The 22,259-nt window shown below is 46.2% G+C and overlaps 2 protein-coding genes across 14 annotated transcripts in view; both read left to right on the top strand.

Moving 5' to 3' along the window:
* Window positions 1-8,559: 8,559 nt before the first annotated feature.
* Window positions 8,560-17,162, top strand: AMZ2 (archaelysin family metallopeptidase 2). Of its 8 annotated transcripts, none has more exons than XM_079799039.1 (10): window positions 8,560-8,578; window positions 9,229-9,300; window positions 9,591-9,767; window positions 10,421-10,532; window positions 10,769-11,051; window positions 11,323-11,496; window positions 11,625-11,753; window positions 14,591-14,754; window positions 15,825-16,001; window positions 16,933-17,162. In XM_079799039.1, exons 5-10 carry the CDS (start codon window positions 10,769-10,771, stop codon window positions 17,086-17,088), a joined length of 1,083 nt encoding a protein of 360 aa, XP_079655165.1. In that variant the 5' UTR covers window positions 8,560-8,578; window positions 9,229-9,300; window positions 9,591-9,767; window positions 10,421-10,532; the 3' UTR covers window positions 17,089-17,162. The 8 variants fall into 8 exon arrangements, with proteins under 8 accessions (XP_079655165.1, XP_079655163.1, XP_079655164.1 ...); XM_079799037.1 differs by lacking the exon at window positions 8,560-8,578 and adding an exon at window positions 8,679-8,730; XM_079799038.1 differs by lacking the exon at window positions 8,560-8,578 and adding an exon at window positions 8,729-8,811.
* Window positions 17,163-17,943: 781 nt separating this feature from the next.
* ARSG (arylsulfatase G) overlaps window positions 17,944-22,259 on the top strand; it is an 88,254-nt gene continuing 83,938 nt past the window's right edge. For all 6 annotated transcript variants that reach the window (XM_079798557.1, XM_079798554.1, XM_079798555.1 and 3 more), the window contains exon 1: window positions 17,944-18,279. The gene's annotated coding sequence lies outside the window, so the exon portion shown is untranslated. The remainder of the gene's footprint in view (window positions 18,280-22,259) is intronic.

The following is a 22,259-nucleotide window of genomic DNA, read 5'->3' as shown; positions in this document are numbered from 1 at the left end:
CCTCGTGATCTCTACGGAGTCCCCGCCCCAACAACACCAAGGTCGTTGGCCCTGTCTGTTCCCTCGGGGCCGCCCAGCGCCTGCTTGGCTGGCTGGTGCCGCTGAGCAGCCCAGAAGGAACGTGACCCAGAGGGAAGAGGAAAGTTGCAGAAGGGGGAGCGCTGTGGTGTCAGATGCCAGGGGCGGGGCGGCTGGCCTGACCCTCGCCACGCTTCGTGCCTTTGGTACGAGCTGTTCCCTCAGCCTGGACCGGATGGTCCAGTCCTGGCCAGTCCGTACTTCTCCAAGACTCAGCCACAAACATGGTGTTTCTCCCCGACAATAGAAATGTCATTGTTTAAAATATAACACAGAATCGGCATTTAAAATAAAAATACAAGCCCTAGCTGGTTTGGCTCAGTGCATAGAGCATCGGCCTGCGGACGGAAGGGTCCCAGGTTCAATTCCGGTCAAGGGCACATGCCTGGGCGTTCAGGAGGCAGCCAATTGATCGAGGATTCTCTCTCATCATTGATGTTTCTATCTGTCTCCCTTTCCCTTCCTTTCTGAAATCAATAAAAAATATATTTTAAAAAGATAAATTTTTAAACTAGTTTTATGAATACATATATGTAAATGTTATATCTAATGTTTATAATTTACATATTTTTGTATTTGCAATTTTATATATAAAATATGTAAATTTGCATATAAAAATGTAAAATGCCAAAAATGGTATTATACTATGTATAGGTTTGGTAACTCACATTTTCACTTACTATATAATAGATACATTTTATGCTGATAGTATAGATTTAAATAAATTTTATATACATATTGATTGATTGCTTGATTTCAGAGAGGAAGGGAGAGGGAGAGATAGAAACATCAATGATGAGAATCACTGATGGGCTGCCTCCTGCACTGCCCCCTACTGAGGATCTAGCCCAGAAACTCAGGCATGTGCCCTGACGGGGAATCAAACCATGACCTCTTGGTTCATAGGTTTATACTCAATCACCACGCCACACTGGCCAGGCAGATTTAAATAAAATTTTTAAATAAAGTTTAAAAAAATATAAAACTAGCAAATGCTCATTGCAAAAAAGTTTTTAATAGTACTAAAAATCCTATATAATAAAAGGCTAATATGCAAATCAACCGAACGGTGGAACAACCGGTCGCTATGACATGCACTGACCACCAGAGGTCAGGCGCTCAATGCAACAGCTGCCCCCTGGTGGTCAGTGCACTCCCACAGGGGGAGTGCCACTCAGCCAGAAGCCGGGCTCATGGCTGATGAGCACAGCAGCGGTGGCGGGAGTCTCTCCTGCCTCCACAGCAGCACTAAGGACCCCTCGGGGGATGTCTGACTGCCGGTTTAGGCCCGTTCCCTGGCAGTCGGACATCCCTTGAGGGGTCCCAGACTGCGAGAGGACACAGGTCGGGCTGAGGGACCCCCCCCCCCTCATTATAAGCACGAATTTCGTGCACCGGGCCTCTAGTATAATATAAAGAAAGTAAACAGCACAGAAAACCCTCCTTCTAGGGAGAGCCATTGTGACTATTTGGCAAACATCCTCTTTACACACACACACCCATGCTGGGCTATAAATAGGCTCAAATTATATAGACTATTTTGAAAACTTTTAAAAAACTCAGCAAGATCTTGGCGATATCCTTCTATGTTAATAAATATAGTGTGGGATCAGCCTTTTAAATGACTACCTATTATATTATTACGAGATTTATTTGGCTGAACTGCTAAGGATGAGCATTCATCTTTAGGTTTTGGGGATTGTAGACAATGCTGTGATGTAGAGTGTTCCTTCTGGCAAAGGAATGAAATGCATGGAAGAGTCAGTATGTACAGTTTTTGAGGTTCCGTATGATCACAGTTATGTAACAAATGGGCCCACATCAATATCTAAAAGTTCAGCCATCGGCCACACAGGTTATGTCCGGGCAGAAGGACCAGGAGTGATTTTTTTCTTTTGTCTACTCTTCTGTCCTTCCAGATGTTTTATTATAAGCCTGTCTTACTATAATCTTCATTGCATTGACTCGAGTAGAAAGTTATTTTTCAGAGTTTTTTGGGTTTTGGATATGGGTTTTATAGGGCTGGTACATCTGCACTGCTAACAACTTGTTTTTTGTGAATCCTCACCTCCATTGATTTTTAGAGAGAGTGGAAGGGATGGGGAGAGACAGAGAAACATCAGTGTGAGAGAGAATCATTGACTGATTGCCTCCTGCATGTGTTCCCCCCACCCCCCCCCCCTCAGGCCCAGGGATTGAGCCTGCAACCAAAGTACCTGCCCTTGACCAGAATTGAACCCAGGACCCTTCAGTCTGCAGGCCAACGCTCTATCCACTGAGCCAAACCGGCCAGGGAAGCAGAAAGGTATTTTACATTGCACAAGAAATATGGGTTTTTTAGCCAACGCTCTATCCACTGAGCCAAACCGGCCAGGGAAGCAGAAATGTATTTCACATTGCACAAGAAATACGGGTTTTTTAGTCACTCAAGTGCCAACTCTGGCGATGCTCTCTTTCCTGTTTCCTCTGCTCCACACTTGGTCCTGTCACCGGCCACTCTCTGTCGTGTCTTCATCTCCTCCATCCTGTCCCTGAGTCAGCACCAGCTGGACCCCACCGGTGCTCAGTGGGCGTTGCTGACTGACTTGGAGGGTGAATTGGCGGCGGGGTGCTCATGGCTCATGGTCCTAGGGTGGCCCCCTCTGATGGCACCTGCATTGAACACAGCCTGGGCATCTCCGCGTTGTGAGAAAGAAGCCTGGCGGGTCACACAGGGACAAGGAGGCCCGTCTAGCCTCAGACACATCAGAAGCCCTGGAGCGGGCAGCCATCTGTTCTCAGCTCCCAGCAAAGACCCGGCCAGAGGGAGGCTTGGTGCTTCTGGGCAGCAGCTCCAACCACCACCCCCTACCCCCACCCCCGCCCCCTGAAGGTCTATAAGGACGCAGAGGATGTTTTCAGTTTTTCCATAGAGGTCACTGACTGAGTGGGCTCTCTATTATGTTTGGTTATTGCTGAGACACTTCCTCTTTCGTCTGTGTCTCAGTTACGGCCTCCCCGCCCCCGCCTTCGTGGAGACTGAAAAGGGGAACGTGGGAGAAACACTCAGAATTTCAGAGGGGACTGTCCTTCACCGATGACTGGGGAAGTCGCCCAGGGGATCACGGCACCCCCAGAGGTCACCGAGGCCACTTGACCTGCCCCTTCTTCCTCCCCTCAAGCCAACAGTCTGAGCTCCCACCCAAGGAGTCCTAAATGCTGCGGAGGATTCTGGGGACCCTAATGCTTGTGTTTGGGGGAGTGACATTCTTAAAGTGAACACTAATGCCTGCTTTCGCTCATTTTGTGAGTGTACTGTACGCACTTGCAAGATAAATATGGAGACACTCGTGGGTGTCTGTGTAGATGCACACACAGGCACCAGATTGCGGGAGCTTTTGGAAACCGTTGGCACAGAAAACAACCTGCCGGACGAGATATCGGAGAACGGCAGAAGCGGCCGCGGCCCCAGAGGCCGGAGCCTCTGCTCAGCAATCGGCAGCGTGATTGATGATAAGCATCTGTGTGCGCCAGTGAGCTGAAATAAAACTGTAACTGTTTGTTCCGGGAAACGGTAACCCAAGTCACAAATCATAAATAATGAAAGATAGAAAAGTCCTCTTCTAACCTAATGGACTGGACGGCTTTTGGCTTTGTATTTCTGCTAATGGCCCCGCTCTTCGGGCCCATTGCCGGCAAATCAAGCCTCCGTTTGCGAGCAGGACAGGGTCCAAAAGAGCATTTGCGAGGTGCTTGTTTGGAGCTTGTGTTTCCCCTGGAAACCACCTTTCCAGGGTGACCGGTTCTCAGGTTCACTGCGTGGTGCCATTTAACCCCCACTGTCCCTGCGCGCTGGGCCTTTGAGGGCAGGAGGGAGAACTCTCGCTGTCCACCCACAGCCCTGGCTCTGAGTACCATCGAAATGTGAGTTAACTTCCTCTTCCATCTTCCACCTCCCTTGTGGCACTCAGGTCCCTGTGCCTAACCTGCAGCACCCTCCCGGCTCTCTGGGCGGCTCTCCTGCTGGGGGACTCTTGACCACAAATTCCCCACCTGTCCCCACTTCCTGACCAATTTCCTCCGTTCAGCTGGTACCGGGTCAGGGCTAAGAAGAAGCCAGCTAGCAGATAGGAATTCATGCTGGCAGGTGCGTGACTGAAACCCTCCTCCTATTTTCTCATGTTAAAACAGGTTGGTTGTGACCCTTGAGAGTCATCGTGGGCAGTAAGGTCGAGGGGGTGTGAAAAGGGGGTTAAAAGTGCAGAATCTCCCCACACTCATGAGTGGGGCTACTCACACCACCCAGCTCCCAGAGCACTGGCAGTTAGTTAGGAAAGAATCCTTCCTTGGAACAAACAGGATGGCCACAGGTTCAGACACCGGGTACTCCATCGCCGCTCAGTGGTTTAGCTGGCTCTCTGGCCACCTCCGAGAAACTCCACAGTGGATACGCCACTCTCATGCACACAGAGCCACCAGCCGGCTTTTTGTGCCTCAGGATGAAATCTCAACAGAGAGCCAAGGGTCGCCAGACGTTTGTGGAAAGTTCTAACATGGGGGGGCGGGGAGAGGAAGCATAACAGAGCAAACAGCGGAACAAAACGTTAAAAGTAGCCTAGTTAATATCCACAGAGAGCCAAGAGGAGCTATCTTACCCACGAAAGGAGAAAGGCTGCAAAATAAACAATCAGAACAAGAAAGGGCTTTTGGCTATTGGAGAATACAATGTTTGAAAATAAATAAAAAGAAAAGGAAGAAATAGTTGATGAAAACTTCAGAAAATAGTACAAAATGATATATGGAAACTATGAAAGATAAAAAAATCAGAGGAAACTCCCACATCCAGAAAAAAAAAAATGGAGGGAAGGAAATTGTAAACAAATATTATGAGAAAAATTCTTAGAATGGAAGGGTAAGTCTCAAGATTGAAGGGCCCACTGAGTGAGCAACAAAATGAATGGGAAAAAGGCCCAGACCAGGGCACATCTTTAAAAAAACATATAAACGTTAAAATCTCAGAGTTCTTCTGAACTCTAAGGATAAAGGGAAGTCCTTGAGATCTTCCTTAAAAAAGCAGGTAACATACAAAGGATTAGGAATCAAAAATAGCATTATTAGAAGTGAGAAGAAAATGAAACAAACTCTTCATAATTTTGAGGGAAAAAGATTATCAACCTAAAATTCCATACCAATCCAGGGAAACTCTCAGTCAAGTATGAGGGTAGAATAAAACTATTTTCACATATGCAAGATTTCACAATATTTGTCTCTATGTATCTTTATTTCTAACTAGAGGCCCAGTGCACGAATTCATGCACCAGTGGGCTCTCTCGGCCTGACCTGCGCCCTCTCGCAATCCGGGACCCCTCAGGGGATGTCAGATAGCCTGTTTCTGCCCGATCCAGACAGGAGGGAGCCCAATTCTATGCGTTGAGCATCTGTCCCCTGGTGGTCAGTGCATATCATAGCGACTGGTCAACTGGTCGTTTGGTCACTTAGGCTTTTATATATATAGATGGTTCTGCGAGAGAGGGGGGGGGATGTGCTATTGCAATCAAAGGTGAAAAAAGAAACAAAAAAACAACATCAGGAGGACACACAATATAAGAAACAGGGGATCCAACAGAGTAGAGTGTCCTTGCAGTCCCAGGGTGATAACCCAGAGAAGACCAGTCCAGATTGGGACAGGGGGATGGAGAGCTCCAGAATGGAGTTTCCCAGAAAAAGAAAAAAATGGAACCAACATGCTTGGGCTATGTAGAAAATATTATTGACAAGAGATGATGAAGCATTAAAAAAAAAAAAAAAGAAGAATTAAGAGAGGAGATCATCAGACACTAAGAAAATGAATCTTTTATAATTAAAAAAACAAATAAATAACAGAAATGATTATGAACTCCAGGCAAAAAATAAAGAATTCTACAAGAAAGAGGGCAAAGCCATCGTCTACTACTTGGTTCTATGGTGAGCAATGTTTGCATGATCATCGTAAACTATACACTGACTCTAGAGTCGATCAAAATATGTGATGTAAGTACATTGAGAAGAATGAGAGGTGGGAAGTGGGAGGGTGTATGAGAGTTCAGTCCCCATCTATCATGGCAATCAATCAACAGGTACTACCTTAAGTCAACAGATCCAGAAATCTCATTACACACCCACTGCTTAGAAAGCTAAATACCAGGGAAACAGTTGAGGAGCTGACATCAGAAGCCCCTTGGGACCTGACCTATGGGGGGGAGGGGGCTGCTACTTTTCATTACAACCCCGTCAGTACCATTTCGCTTTTAACAACATGTACTTGGATATTTTCATATACTTAGTCATTCTTAAATGAAACCAAAGAACTATGGGAAAGTGAATGATAGATTGCTTATTAATCCAAATGAATTTGTAATTAGTGGAATGACAGGGTGAGTAAAATTCAGAGACTGTACAGAAAATGGATTGGGGGAGGCTGAAGGGCCACAATTAAAACCTGAGTTTATACTGATAGGATTTAATGGCACTATGGTTTTTTATGAAAGTGTACTGGGTTTTAGAAAATATCCACTAAAGTATTTAGGAGTAAAGGGACATCATATCTGTAGCTTACTCTCAAATAGTTCAGGAAAAAAATTATATATATATATATATATATATATATATATATATATATATATAGAGAGAGAGAGAGAGAGAGAGAGAGAGAGAGAGAGAGAGAGAGAGAGAAAGCAAATGAGGTAAAATGTTAACAGTTGGGGAATCTGGATGAAGTAATTCTTTTTTTTAAAAAAATATATTTTATTGATTTTTTACAGAGAGGAAGGGAGAGGGATAGAGAGCTAGAAACATCGATGAGAGAGAAACATCGACCAGCTGCCTCCTGCACACCCTCCACCGGGGGATGTGCCCGCAACCAATGTACATGCCCTTGACTGGAATCAAACCTGGGACCTTTCAGTCCGCAGGCCGACGCTCTATCCACTGAGCCAAACCGGTTTCAGTGAAGTAATTCTTTATATAGTAATTCTTTATGCTATTCTTGCTGCTTTTCCGTAAGCTTGAAATTGTTTCAAAATAGCTTTGTCAATTTAATAGGTAAGAAAAAGCATTAGAGTGGTTATCGTTTTATTATAATTATTAGTGAAATTGAACACGTTAATGAATGATTCAAATTGTCTGTGTCCTTTGCTCATTTTACATTTATGTTCTTTGCTCTTCCCTATTGCTTTGTAAAGCCATTTTTAAACCCGTCATTTGCCATATATATGTTGCATTTCTCTCCTTTCTGTAGCCTTCTAATTTTGTTACAGATGTTCTTTTTTAACCTTGGACAGTGTATGTTTCCTTGCTGGAGCTCGGGAAGAGGGTTTTGGATGAAGAAACACCAGAGTATGGTAAACTGTCCTGAACTTCAAAAGAACAGAGGTTACTGTGTAGTGGTAGGACAGTGGCTTAGAAATGAAAAACACGGCTTAGGAGCGTATGTGAGTGAAGGTTGAGAGGGAAGAAGGGAGGACCAGGGAGGAAACGTTGGGTGTCCCTTAAGGTGAAGGTCTTGGAAGAGAATCTAATGGAATAGGGCTTCCTTGGTAGGAAGTGGCTCCGAGGAACTGAATGGAGTGCATGGGACAAACCTGGGGAAGAAGGGACTGAGCTGGATAGGAAGGAGGGTCTGGGGGAGGCTGGGCTTGTTTGGAGGGGCGGGGAGGGGGTGCCCATGTGGTCACGGCTTGTCCTTGGCAGCACTCGGTGGCATTAGCCGGCCTGACCATCCGCCGTGTCCTAACGTTTGATGGCCACTGGGATGCACAGGGGGCGGTGGACGGGCGGGTCGGAGGGTCCTCTGCTGTGACACACTCAGCTTCCAGGGCTGAAGGGGGCCTTGGGGACCAGGGCTCTCTCCGCTCCTCTTCCCTATGCGACCCGCGAGGCCGGGAGGGTAAGCGGCCTCCCCAAGGCCACAGAGCTACTTCAGCCCCGACGTCCATTCCCCGCCTCCGCGGGACGCCTCCCCTGGGTGGAGAGAACCCCCGCCGGCGTCATCGGGCCCCGACACCGCCTCCGCGCCGCCCGCCCTCGGCGCGCTGCACCTGCTCGTCGCGGTGGCGGCCGGCGCTTCCGTGCGCCCCACCGTTGCAGTCGCTGCAGCCAAATACAGGGAAAGTACAGGGGTGACGGCGCCGGGGAGCGCGTGCCGCGGCTGTGCGTCAGTCCCCGGTCACGGCTGACTTGTTTGGGGCCAGGCTGGTTAAATTAGTCACTTTTCAAACCCACGGCCCGCCGAGCACAGTCACAAACATGCAAACCCGACCACCGCGGCGCGGCCCCAGGGGAAACCGCGGCCTCGACGAAGGGCGAGGCCTCGCTCCGGCGTCCCCCCGGCCCAGCGCGGCCCTTAGGGACCAGAGGCGGCGCCCCGCGAGGGCCCCGGGAGGAAAGGCGACCGCGGGGGCTGGTTCCCCCAGGCGACCCTCTTCTGCTCTGGGCGACCAGGGCAGCGCTTGTTAGGACCCGGACTGGTCGCGGGGAGACCGCTGTACGCGAAGGGGCGTGGCGAGGGCGTGGCGGGTCCAGGGGCGGGGCCTTGCGCGAGGGGGCGGGGCAAAGGGCAGAGCGCAATGCGCAAGCGCGCAGGGCCCGCCGCGGTTGGCGGGCGGTCTGGCGACGGGGAGGCCGGGCGGGGTGCAGGTACCGCGGCGGCGGCGGCGTCGTGCCCGGGCCCGGGCCCCTGGGCTGCGCCACCGGGTGGCAGCGAAGGGGGCGGTCGCGGTCGGTGCTGAGGGATGAGGCTGTGGGAGGGGCAGCCGCGGCGGAAGCTGGGAGGACTGCGGGGGCGGAGGTGTCTCCGGGGAGGAAGGCCCGGCCTGTGCGGAGGCTCCTCTGGGAGAGAAGACGTAGCGAGAGTCCCCGGGGAATCCCCCACCGCCCCCAGTCGGGGACCCCGTCGCGCCCGCTCGGGGACGAGCCCCAGGCGCCAGTTGCTATAGGCAACCAGCTCTGGTGACCAGCTTGTCCCGGTCGCCCGGGGTGTGCTGGTTTAGCGCTGGCAGGATCGCAGGCCCGCAGCCCACCGGGGCGACCCTGTCCTGCCCCCTGAGGCTCCACCCAGAGTAGGTCCGGGAGACTTTTTAATATTGGGCTTTTAAAAAACAAAACAAAAATAAAACTCTACCTGTTTGATATTAGGGTGAAGGCACCCGCACACTTTCCCGACCAAGCCCTGACGTGTGAACACTTCGATGGGCAGTGTTCCTGAAGGTAGGAAGAATACAGGAGGGAACATCTTGCCTCTTATTTTGTCCCATTTCAGCCCAGCTGTGGGGCGGTGAGGGTGATTCTGTGCTCTGGTCAGAGCTTTGACACTAGAGACCAGTTTGGGAATTTCTCCCACACCCCAAACCCCAGGGTTCAGATATCCAGCCAGAACAGCCATGAACTTAAATTTTCCCATCAGTTGTCTATAAGCTGGAAAAAATCTACAGATAGTTAGAAAATATGATAGGTTCCAGACATAAATGTCCCGTTTTTTCCCTTCCTAACTCACAAAGCCTCGTGGTGGAACAGCTGTATGCCCCCCCATTCAAAGGGAAGGATGGAAGCTCTACCTAAAAACAGGATGTGAGCAGAAGAGACCTGTCATTGTGAGTCTGGCTTCTGCTTGTCACTGACGTCTTCCCCAGGGTGACATGACCTCGTGACCATAACCCGAAGTGGCTGCAGTTCAGGTACAGAACTGGCCGTTCTTACATTGCTTCTCTGTTTGGTCTTGGACACCTTTGAGTCATGTTGGGAAGGATGAGTATTTCTCATGTGGCCTTAGTGAGTCAACTCATAATATCGCTGTCATTACCCAGATGACAGAAGGAAATTAGAAATCAGGTCATGCTCTTATGGATTACCACCAGTTTTTATAATGGGGTCAGGTTCCATAAGAGATGGAGGAATGATTTTCATGATTTTTTTTTTTCACTTTGTCAGATACCCTCCCCAAGAAATTGATTGAAAATGGGGAAAGCAAACTGTACTTTGGTGTGGCCCCTCTAAGGCATAAGTACTGTATTTTTCCGTGTATAAGACACCCCCATGTATAAGACACCCCCCACTTTTCCAACCCAAAATTAAGAAATCAATATTTTAAACATTTTGCTGGTTTTCCTTTTAAGGCCGCCTTCTTTTTTTGGCATCTTAAGGAGTTGTTCTTCCTGTTTTCTCCATTGTCTGGTCATACACTCAGTGGGAGGAGGTCCAAATTGTCTCTCTGCAGCTCTATTTCCATGCTCTTTTGCATAGCTGATGACATTCAGTTTGAATTTTGCAGAGTAAGACAATCGCTTACCGGCATTTATCTTTTTATTTTTTGCCATCTTTACGGGCTCAGAACGCTCTGGTCCCTGTTGCATCTTCGCACTCTCCACCTCCACCTCCAACTACCGCATCAGCTGACATCAGGAACAATAAGGCTCGTGATTGGAGGAAGCCTGTTTGACAAGGTATGGGCAACTACACACCTGCACGGCTCCCTCCTTGGCTGACTTCCGTGTATAAGACACTTCTCGATTTTCAGTCTAACGATTTTAGAAAAAAATAGCGTCTTATACACGGAAAAATACGGTCGTCAGACATTCCATTTTGGGAGAAATTTGAGACGTATGTGGAGGATAGATAGATTGAAGTCTCCGGGGTGGATATCACATTTTATGTTTGACGAGCTTGGTCTTCTTGGTAGATGAAAACAGTACGGCACTCGGAACAGACACTTAGAACAGCTCTCATCTCAAAGAACCCAGCACTTGTGTCCCAGTATGAGAAGTTTGATGCTGCAGAACGGCGTTTGATGAACGAAGCCTTCCAACCAGCCAGTGATCTCTTCGGGCCCATCATCTTGCATTCTCAGTCCGATTGGATCACCTCCCATCCTGAGCCTCCCCAAGACTTTGAAGAGTTTTTCAGTGATCCTTCCAGAAAGACACCCTCTCGAGAGAAACACAGTATTTATATACAGTGCATTGGTATATACTGTCATATGCTGCGTTTGGTTTGGTTGTGCTGTGGTGCCGTTGCCAGGGATAGTTTGGGCTGTTCATCTGATTCACTAGTGGAAGTTTTTAGCCAAACTGCCTTAAGAGAAGATATTGTGTTTCTAAATCATATTCGTGTTACTGAATGATAAAGGTGTTTTGAAAATTTAGATTTAATTGGTTTCTAATTCCAATCCATAATTATAGACAGAGTGTTTTAATCATCCTAACGTCTGTCTTTAACTTTTCTTCCATATTATAGGATCTCTAGGAAATACCAGAACGGTCAGTGAAGAATATGTGAAATGGCTCAAGGGCTACTGTGAAGCATTTTTCTATGGCTTGACAGTGAAACTCCTAGAACCAGTTCCTGTCTCTGCAACAAGGTGTGCCTTTAGAGTCAATGACAACACGAAGAACCTCCAAATACATGCAGGTGAATTAAACAACTTCACAATTTTAATTGAGTCAGGATGTGGAGATAGATAGATAGATAGATAGATAGATAGATAGATAGATAGATATAGATATAGATATAACACATGTACATATCTTTTTGAATAGGGCACATCCTGCACTTCTTAAAAAAGAAGAAACCTGAGGATGCCTTCTGCATTGTGGGAGTAACAATGATTGATCTTTACCCGAGAGACTCCTGGAATTTTGTCTTTGGACAGGCCTCTTTGACAGATGGTATTCCTTTTTGGCATTGTTTGTAGAAACTTTCTAAACTTGAGAATATTGGAAGATGCTGAAAAAGGGAAAAAATTCCATTATAATTTTGATGAAGGATATTTGAGCTCTCATTAACGTCAGTGAAAATCTTGCTTAATTGTGTGTTTTTTTTAACTTTTTGTAGTCATTTTGCATAGATGGAATAGCCACAGATTGCTTTATAAGTGTGTGCTTGTCCTGTGTGTTATTTTATTTTAAAAGAAAATAATTTGTTATTTTATTTTTAAAAGTAAACTTCAGTCTGTGATTGGAGATATAGTAAACTTTGACTCATTAGAAACTCTGCATGGTAATATTGGGGGTGGGCAAGGATCCAGAAGAAAATAATATTTTTTGCCTATTTTTAAAAAATATATTTTTATTGATTTCAGAGAGGAAGGAAGAGGGAGAGAGAGATAGAAACATCCACAATGAGAGTGAATCATGGATCAGCTGCCTCCTGCAGGTCCACCACTGGGGATCAAGCCCACAACCCCGGGCATGTGCCCTTGACCAGAATCGAACCTGGGACCTTTCAGTTCACAGGCCGACGCTCTATCCACTGAGCCAAACCGGTTAGGGTGCCTATTTTTTTTTTGTCTTCACTTCTGTTCTCCTATTCATCCATTTTTTAAAAAAATCTTCACTTGAGGATATATTTATTGATTAGGGAGGGAGGGAGGGAGGGAGGGAGATCGGTTGCCTCCTGTACGTACCCCAACTGGGGATTGAATCTGTAACCTAGGAATTGTTTGGGACAACATTCCAACCAACTGAGCCACCCAGCCAGGGCCCTCATGTCCATTTTTGCTCTTATTTCTCTACCCTTCTCCCAAGGCCCAGAGACCCGTTTGAAGGGGAAAGGTCCAGAGAACTAAGTGGAGTGGTTGTCCACTAGTGTTTTGGGGATGGTGGGCAAGTACCAGCACTGTGCTTTATGATACCAAGTGTATGGACTGTCTGGATCACATATTAGCCTCCCTCTGACAGATGTTTCTATTAGCTATCTCCTCTTACCCATTCATCTGAAGTAGGGGCCCAGGGCACTACCTCTTCATCCTCAATTCTCTATTATCTTACGGCCCCACTCTCCCCATGACCCTACCAATGCACTCTCTTGGAGACTTGGGTCACTGCTGTGTTCCTGAGTTGTGCTGCCTTTCTATAAAAAATGAACTTGTATGAGCTAAATTGTTTTCTCTCCTTTTCTTTTTAACCTGGTAGAGATGGAAAATTAAAAAAAAATTAAAACTATTTATGTAGATACTAGAGGCCCGATGCACGAAATTTGTGCAAGGGGCTCGGCCCTCGCAGCCGTGGCTGCCCTGGCTTCGTCCGGAAGGTCTTCCGGTTGTCCAGTCTAATTAGCGTATTACGCTTTTATTATTATAGATTGCTGGCTAATTTATCTTGTACATTTGAGGAGGTCAGGAAGCATTCCTCCAAAATGTTTCTACTTTAATTTTCTTCAGTTTCATAAATATTGCATCACATACAAGAAATAGTAGCAAGCTAGCAGCATTGATCTGCCAAGTTTACAAAGTGACTTTATTCTCTCAGGCTTACAAAGATTTGTGCTTTTAAACTGAGAAATGTTTAATTATACAGAAAACAGTCTTCTTTCTGTACAATCATTAGGAAGCGTGCCTCCGAGATGTTCTTACTAAAGGTATTGCAGTAAAACACGCCCACACTTTTTGGCCCGAGGAGGTTACTTGTGACACATGAGTAGATTCAGTTTTCTTAACTTCCAGAATGTTTTCTTCTCCCTAAATTTCAAATACCAGTGGACACTTTCCAAGGAAGATTCTTTCTGAACCAAGTTGGATCGGACAAACTTACTATGAAATCATTTCTGTAACAAAAAGGCTCCTTATGACTTTCAAATAAGAACTGGAAGAGAGGCCTAAATAAAAGTGGGAATGTAAACAAGTCAGATTATAAGGCAATCCTCATTAGAATGAGTTGAAAATCATACTCTGTCCTCCATGTGTGTGAAGATGGTTTAGACAAGCCTAAGACCTAACACAGGAAGTCAGTTACAAGAAGGTTTATTCTGGTCCTCTGACTCCAGCCACGTTATAGAGTGGTGCTGTGCTTAAGGAGGGGGAGGAGGGGAAGAGGTTCTGTCTGTTGTCTAAAGGCGCTGGCATGGCCTCCACGGCCTCAGGGGCGTGGCCTGAGGGAAGGAAAGGCCCCCTCACTGACACATAGGTCATGGAGATCTGTTTATCGTGGGGTTTAAAAATTGATTTCAGAGAGGGATGGAGAGGGGGAGAGAGATAGAAACATCAATGAAGAGAGAACCATTGAACCGCTGCCTCCAGCACGCCCCACACTGGGGATCGAGCCCGCAACCTGGACCTGTGCCCTGACTGGGAATCGAACCTGACCTCCTGGTTCATAGGTCAACGCTCAACCACTGAACCAAGCTGGCTGGGCTTTTTATAGTGTTCTTAAAGAGAAAAATCGTGAGCGTGTGTTGTTCATGTGATCATTTTCATTGCTCTTTCTGGAGTACTTGATTTGGACTATTCTTTGAGAAAAAGACTTCTTTTGTGGGAAAACCAAACCCTCCATAACTTCCAGTTTGTCAAGCATTTGACCTCAAGGCGATTGAGCTTTATAAGAAAGGACACATTGGATAGTAGAAGAGTTTTGAGAGGAAAATCTGGGGCAACGTCCTCCTTTGTCTTGGCAAACTGAAGCACATTGGACTCTGTGAAGACAGGGGTACAGACAGACACGCACTCCCTGGCCGGACGCCCTTCAGGAATCTTACTGTCATTCTGCTGTCGCTTGTCCTCTCTCCGTAGGCGTGGGGATATTCAGCTTTGCCAGGTATGGCGGTGACTTTTACAGCTCAAGCTACAAAGGCAAGGTGAAGGCGCCGCAGAGGCAATCTTCGCGTGACTATTCGGCGTTTGATAACTATTACACTCCTGACGTGACTAGTGTTTTGCTGCTTCGGTCCTGCAAGGTGAGTTGTTTACAGAATCTAACAGGATTATCAGTAAAGAGGTCTTAACTCCCTCCACTGCACAGCACACCCACGCTCCTCCAGGTAATATCATCCATGAGCTTGAATCACTTGTCTACTTTGGGTGGCTGTTGCTTGACTGAAATAATGGATACCTTAATACTGAAATGTACAGTATCTGTGCCCGTTTTTTGTCCTATTAGTTATACGCAGCCTTGGCTGTGCCCACATCCTCACCATTAGTTTAATTCCGGAATTCTGTGTGAGTAGGTAGCCCACCCTTTCAGGCTGCTGTTGGCCATCAGGGAAAGCTGCCTTCCTGGGGCCTGGAGGGTTAAGGAGGATGGCTTGCTCTTGGTCTCCAGGCTCCTGCCTACTGACAGTTCCTGATGTCTTCCCCCCCCCCCCCCCCCCCCCCCCCGCTCCTGGGAAAGTCTGTCTCCTCGTATGGACATAGGCTTTTCCGCTTCTACCAGTACTCTCTGTGGGGTTTGAGACCATCACCTCATAGAGCAGTGTTTTCAGTGAACATTCCCTGCATCGGTATCACCTCGTGTGCTTGTTAACGTGCAGGTCAAGCCCCTCCTTCCAGACCCACTGACACAGCATCTCTGGGGCAAGGGCCCGAGGCTTTAAATGGTTACGCAGGCTCTTACCCAGCCGCAGTCTCACCACCAGGGATCATTTGGCCATGAGGGGGGATAGTTCTGGTTGTCACAGTTGGGGAGTGGGTGCTATTGGCATCTAGTAGGGAGAGGCCAGGGATGCTGCTAAGCATCCTTCAGGGCACAGGATAGCCTCCTTCCCCAAGAATGTTCCCACCCAAAGTATCAGTGGTGTCGAAATTGAGAAACCCTGGTCCGGTAATTAAGTGGTTAAGTGAAGTGAGGAAAGCAGGAAGACATTTAAGGAAATGAGGGGTTAAGTCTTCAGGCAGATTGAAGTTTTGGGGATGATGGTAAGGGAGTTGATTCCTACAAATCTGTTTCTTAGAAAAGTAAGGAAAAGCAGGGGTGTGTAACTTACTGTTGATGATGGCTCTGTAAAGCCTCGGTGTGAATGTCTTGCAGACTTTAACCCACGAGATTGGACACATATTTGGACTTCGACACTGCCAGTGGCTTGCATGCCTAATGCAAGGCTCCAACCACTTGGAAGAAGCTGACCGGCGCCCCCTGGATCTGTGCCCTATCTGTTTACGCAAGTTGCAATGTGCTATTGGCTTCAACATTGTAGAAAGATACAAAGTAAATTGGGGTGGGGTCCCCAAAAGGGAGAAGTGGTTATATAAATAGCAAACTATGATTTTACATTAGGCCCTTCTCTGGAGCTGTCATTTATCAGAGGAAATTAGTGCAGAGATAAGCAGGAAGCTGTGGTTAAAAAAAAAAGGAGAGAGAAATATCCTCCTTAAAAACTTGACTTGCCTCTGAGTGCCTTACACTTGTAGTTCATGAGCAATGGTGGAAGAGGTTTCTGCATTTGCCATTCATTTATGACAAGAGAGCCTGAATCTTCAGAACAGAGTAAATGTTGATGTGTGTGCAAAGTTCCTTTTTAAAAACGATAAAAATGTGGAGGTGATTCACCTTACCAAATATGGGACAGAGGTATAGTTATTAGGAGGAAAAGATGATTTTGAGAAGGGAAAGGGAAAATATATAGTCTCAGCATGTGTGAAGGTATGTGTGTCCTCACATGCCCACAAACATCAAAACTACTCATGGTACAACTACCCATTCAGGTAACTGCATTACACATCTACATGTACCTTCATATGTCTACTCTTAGCTGTGAGTACACTTAACCTATGTGTATGCATTCACATCAAATCAAAAGCGTAGTTTAATACCTTGTGGACATTTAGCAAATTGAGAAAACAATATTCTCCCGCCCTAAAAAACTGCGAGGATTACTGTATTTATTTTTCATCTTTTCTCCAATGCATATGTGACTGTAATTTATCATCATAGCATATTTTGGGTGTATATTCGTTCACTCAGTATGTTAGCTAAGTGTTCTTTTCATATTCATAACCATCTTTATCAAATGGAACATCTTTATGGGTAATCTAAGTCACCAATTCAGAGAATCTGATTTAGAAGCCAGTGTTTTTCTCTTGCCTAAAACTATTTGCTGTGCTTTGTTAAAATATTAATCTCTTTTCTTCTTTTCAAGGCACTGGTGAGGTGGATTGATGATGAATCTGCTGACACGCCCCGAGTTACTCCGAAACATGGTCATGATGGTAATGTGAGTTTGCCCAAACCTGTGGAAGCCTTTAAGGAGTGGAAAGAGTGGATAATAAAATGCCTTGCTGTTGTCCAAAAATAAGAACCTTCAAATAGGAGTAATTAAAATACTTGCACATTATGCTTTCTTTTGTATGGAGTGTTTCATTGGAATAAACTGTTTACTGATCCTGCCCTGTATCATGGTGTAAGCATGACTTATATGCACTGGGAACCCCAAAATATTGATGTCACTCACATGATTGCAATATTTCCTTTATTGCTGTGGTCTGGAACCCGACCCCCAATATCTCTAAGGTATGCCTGTAGTTACAATGCTAAATGAACTCTGACAGGGCAGAGGTGTGGTATTGGGGTTACAATTATTTAGACAATATGTAATGCCCATTTGTACCTACTCTGCACTGTGAGAGCAGGAAAAAGATCTTCTGTTGAAGAAACACGTCATTTAGTCTTGTTAAAAGTTGGACAAACATGAGTTTTATGTAACAGGCATTTATTTAGCAACCATCACCTAAATGTTGTGTGTAACTAGTGGGTTGTGCGTACCTTTGGGCAATTTCTTAGGGTTAAGATTTGTTTACTGCAACTATATTTTATGCCCTATCCGTAATTTCTGTAGTTGCTAAACATGAAATCTATGTAAGTTTTGCTCTGCAAATGCTGAATGGAGAAAATTAAGTGAATCCGAAATGCTGTGCACTTTGGTGCGGGTGGAATTAGTAGTATCTCTCGGGTCAAGGGAAGGATTAAGTGTTAACATTTCATTCCGCCAAGACTGTGAAGGGGGTGGGGCGGTGGTTTAAATAGAAGGCTGCAAAGATCCTACTTAGAGTCTAGTCGCCCAGCTTGTTCTTGGGGCCGCAAATTCACCTGATCTGAATACTTGTAAATTTCGAACCCTCAGAGGACCCGGGGGCGGGCTGGTATCCTCTTGGGAGCGAGCGTGCTAAACCCCGGCAGGCCGGCTGGCCCTCCGCCCGCCCTGCGCCGGCCCTGCCCCCACAGGAAGCGGCGTAGCGGTCCGTGCGGTGCCGGAGCGGGGAGCCCGGACCAGCAGCTGTGAGCCGGCGGCGTCTCAGCTGCTCCCCGCCTGCCGACCCGGGACTTCCTCCCCCCGCGGCCGGGCCGGAGCGCAGGCTGTGACTCCGCCTCCCCGGGCTGGGACCTCCGCCGCCGAGGGGAGCTCTGGCCGCGCCCACGTGTCCCGGCTCCAGTCGGGGCACCCCCCGGAGGCCTCGGGAAACCCGCGTGGCGAGGCCGCCGCCGAGCAGTAAGTGGAATCCCGTCCTGGGGAGAGCATGCAAACAGTGCTTTCCGAGAGCGTTTGCGTCTGAAGTCCCGTCCTCCGCCCCGAGGGGTGATCTAGAGCAGAGCGGCCAATGCAAATATAATGGCCACATGCGTACGGAATTACCGTGTTCCCGGTAGCCACGTGAGCCAATGCCGAAGGAAGCGGGTGAAATGCATTTCAGCTCATTTATGCATTTTATTTAATTCAGCATATCCAAACTATTGTTCCAACGTGTGATGAGTGTACCCATTACTGAGATATTTACGTTCTGTTTTCGTCCTAAGTCTTCCGATTCTGGCTGTTTTACGCAGACAGCGCGGCTCAGTTACAGGGCGCATTCCAAGTGCCCCCACTAGGACCGCCTTGTGGTCTCCATGGAAGGATGTGCCTGTGAAGTTGAATTAATGGGAGAAAACAACTTTTTTTAAGGAAAAGGGCCTGCGCCGTCCCCCCGGGCAGTACAGTGAGTGTTGACATTCAGGCAGCAGGGGTGTGAGCCCCGGAAGGGCCTCTGGCTGGGCCCTGGTTCACTTCTGGGTCTTGCTGTTGCTCTCCAGCTGTTGCCAAAGGTGTGGTGTTTCCTTCACCTGCATTTTCACTCTCGGGAGCAGCACTGTGAAGTGTTAATCCCGTGAACGCTGCGAGGCCCTTCCAAGCGGGGAGACAAGTCTGGCCGCAAAGGAAATTGTGTGCGGTGACACCAGTGGCAGCAATGAAACCAGATCCCCGTCTCCCTGCTCCCAGTGGTGCTTTGTTTCCTCTGCTGCATGACCTCATCCGAAATAAAATACCGCAAGCTGGAAACCTACCATTTTCTTCCAGTTGTTTATAAAAGGGGTTATAAGGTCAAACTCTTTTTCAACCTCTTTTCTCTTAAGTAGGGCCGCTGGGGTTGCTCAAAGGGAGAGAAATCAGAAATAAGAAACAACATAAAAAAAAAAAAAAGGTTCCGCCTTAGCTGGTTTGGCTCGGTGGATAGACGGCCTGAAGGGTCCTGGGTTCGATTCCGACTAAGGCCACATGCCCAGGTTGCGGGCTCCATCCCCAGTGGAGGGCGTGCAGGAGGCAGCTGATTGATGGTTCTTTCTCATCATTGATGTTTCTATCTCTCCCTCTCCCTTCCTCTCTGAAATCAATAAAAATATATTTTTTAAAAAAGAGATTCAATATCCAGCAAAGCATTTGCTGCCAGTTGAGACATTTAAAAAAAAAAAAAAAACATCATGGAGCCCCACTGGCTTTGCTAAGTGGTTGAGTGTTCACCTGTGAACTAGGAGGTCACAGTTCAATTTCCCGGTTAGGGCACATGACTGGCTTGGTCCCCAGTAGGGGGTGTGCAGGAGGCAGCTGGTCCAAGATTCTCATCACTGATGTTTCTCTCTCTCCCTCTGAAATCAATAATATATATATATATATATATATATATATATATATATATATATATATATATATGTATTTTTTAAAGCCTTTATAGATAGAGGTTTGGGATACCAGTTTTGGTATCTAATTTGCCCTTAAGAAATTCGTAGTCACTACAGTACTTACGATTTGGATATGAGAGGTTATTTAACGTGAAGAGTGAAGTTGCAAGTTGAACTTGTCACTTTTCTTGTTCTGGACCCTGAGGCAGTCAATGCAGGAACAGACCACCAGAGGGCACTAGGCTCCTTACTTATGAGACAGTGGGCCCACCTGTTGGGCTTGTAGCCCTCACTCCTATTAACATCTGTGCCCAAGACAAATCCAAAGACAAGGACATCGCTTTTATCAATACAATGTATACTCGTCCGAGTGACCTTTAAGCATGTAACATGCCCGAAATGACTTTAAGTTAGTCACTTAAAGTAGTGTTCATTACCACTTAAGAATTTAAAGGAAATGGCTTCTAAATGCCAGATCCCTATTAGAGAGCCTCATATCTGGGAGCATTTTAAAAATAAGGATTCATGCCCTAGCTGGTTTGGCTCAGTGGATAGAGTGTTGGCCTGTGCACTGAAGGGTCCTGGGTTTGATTCCGGTCAAGGGCACATGCCTGGGTTGCGGGTTCGATCCCCAGTAGGGGGCGAGCAGGAGGCAGTCCATCAATGATTCTCTCTCATCATTGATGTTTCTATCTCTCTCTCCTTCTCCCTTCCTCTCTGAAAGCAATAAAAATATATTTTAAAAAAATAAGGATTCATGACCATTTCTTTATGAATTTTAGAATATTTGAGGCATACAGAAATGCAAGTATAATAAATACCTCCCATGAACGTCAATGGTGACCTGGACCATGGGAACCCTGATTTGAAAACCATTTTCTTTCTCTCTCTCTTTTTAAATGTTTTTATTGACTTTAGTGAGAGAGAAAGAGGAAGAGAGAGAGAGAGAGAGAGAGAGAGAGAGAGAAACACCGATCGGCTGCCTTTCGTGTGCACCCTGACTGGGAATGAGCCTGAGACCCTTTGGTGTACAGGCTGAGCCACACCCCCCAGATGGTCTGTGTGTGTGTTTCTATGATATTAAGTAGTATGTTACCATCAACTTCGTTCTTCTTTCTCAAGGTTGCTGTGGCTATTTGGGGTCTTTTGTGGTTCTATATAAATATTTGGATTATGTGTTCTAGTTTTGTGGAAAATGCCCTTCGTGTTTTGATAGGGTTTGCATTGAATTTATAGATTGCTTTGAATAGTTTGGACATTTTAATGATATTAATTCTTTCTATCCAAGAGCACAGTATATGTTTCCATTTATTTGTGCCTTTCTTCTATTTCTTTCTTTAGTATCTCATAATTTTCCAAGTACATGCCTTTTGCACCGTTGGTTACACTTATTCCTAGGTATTTTATGTGTGTGTGTTTTTTTATGCAGTTGTACATGGGATTGTTTTTCTTAGTTCCTCTTTCTGATAGTCCATTATTGGTGTATAAAAATGCAACCAATTACTGAATATGAACTTGGTATCCTGCTACTTTACTGAATTTATTGATGAGTTCTAGTAGTTTTTTGGTGGAATCTTTAGGGTTCTGTACAGATAGTATCATATTATCTGCAAATGATGACAGTTTTACTTCTTCCTTTCCAATTTGGAATCCTTTTATTTCTTCTTCTTGTCCAATGGCTGTGGCCAGAACTTCCAGGACTGTGTTTGAATAGGAGTGACAGTAGACATCCCTGTCTTGTTCCTGATCTTGAGGAAAACAGTTTTTTCCCCATTGAGTATGATGTTAGCTCTGGGTTTGTCATATAATGTATGATTTTCATTATATTGAGGTATGTCCCCTCTATTTCTACTTTGCTGAGAGTTTTTATTATAAATGGGTGCTAGGTTTTATCAAGTGCTTTTTCTGCATCTATTGATCATATGATTTTTATCCTTCGTTTTGTTTACGTGGTGTATCACATTCATTGATTTGCAGATATTAAACCAACCTTGCATCCCAAGAAAAGAATCCCACTTGATGGTGGTGTGTGATCTTTCTAACGTATTGCTGATATTTTGTTGAAGATTTTTGCATCTATGTTCATCAGGGAGATTAGCCTACCATTTTCTTGCTTTGTAATGCCTTTCTCTGGTTTTGGAATCAGGATAATGCTGGCCTCTTAAAATGAGCTTCGGGGTCTTTCCTTCTCTTAACATTTTTGGAATAGTTTGAGAAGGATCCGTGCTAATTCTTCTTTGAATGTTTGGTAAGACGTAACTGTGAAGCCATCTGGTCCAGGAGCTTTGTCTGTCTGTGGCTAGTTTCCCACTTCAGCGGCAGAGTTGAATAGCTGTGACAGAGGCCTGACAGCACCCAGAGCCTTAAGTACCTGCCACCTGGATCTTCACAGAAAAAGTTCACCAGCCCCTGGCCTGGAGAGTCGGCGCTGTCTACTTAAAGGGAGAGCAGTTCTTAGGATTAGTCTATAACGGAATAGTCTTAACCGTTTCCACTCACAACAGTTGAGAGGCTTAGCTATTACTCTGTGGCTGCTAT

Source organism: Cnephaeus nilssonii, assembly GCF_951640355.1.
Source record: "Cnephaeus nilssonii genome assembly, chromosome: 19".
Classification (NCBI taxonomy): domain Eukaryota; kingdom Metazoa; phylum Chordata; class Mammalia; order Chiroptera; family Vespertilionidae; genus Cnephaeus; species Cnephaeus nilssonii.
Note: the sequence above shows the minus strand (reverse complement) of the source record. Positions and strands in the feature narration are given on the sequence as shown.

Excerpts from the sequence above, each read along its gene's own strand:
- AMZ2 (XM_079799039.1), top strand. The coding sequence starts at position 10,769 with ATGAAAACAGTACGGCACTCGGAACAGACACTTAGAACAGCTCTCATC. Across the intron at positions 11,052-11,322 it reads TATTTATATACAGTGCATTG|GATCTCTAGGAAATACCAGA; the intron begins GTATATACTGTC and ends TCCATATTATAG. Across the intron at positions 14,755-15,824 it reads TGCTGCTTCGGTCCTGCAAG|ACTTTAACCCACGAGATTGG; the intron begins GTGAGTTGTTTA and ends AATGTCTTGCAG.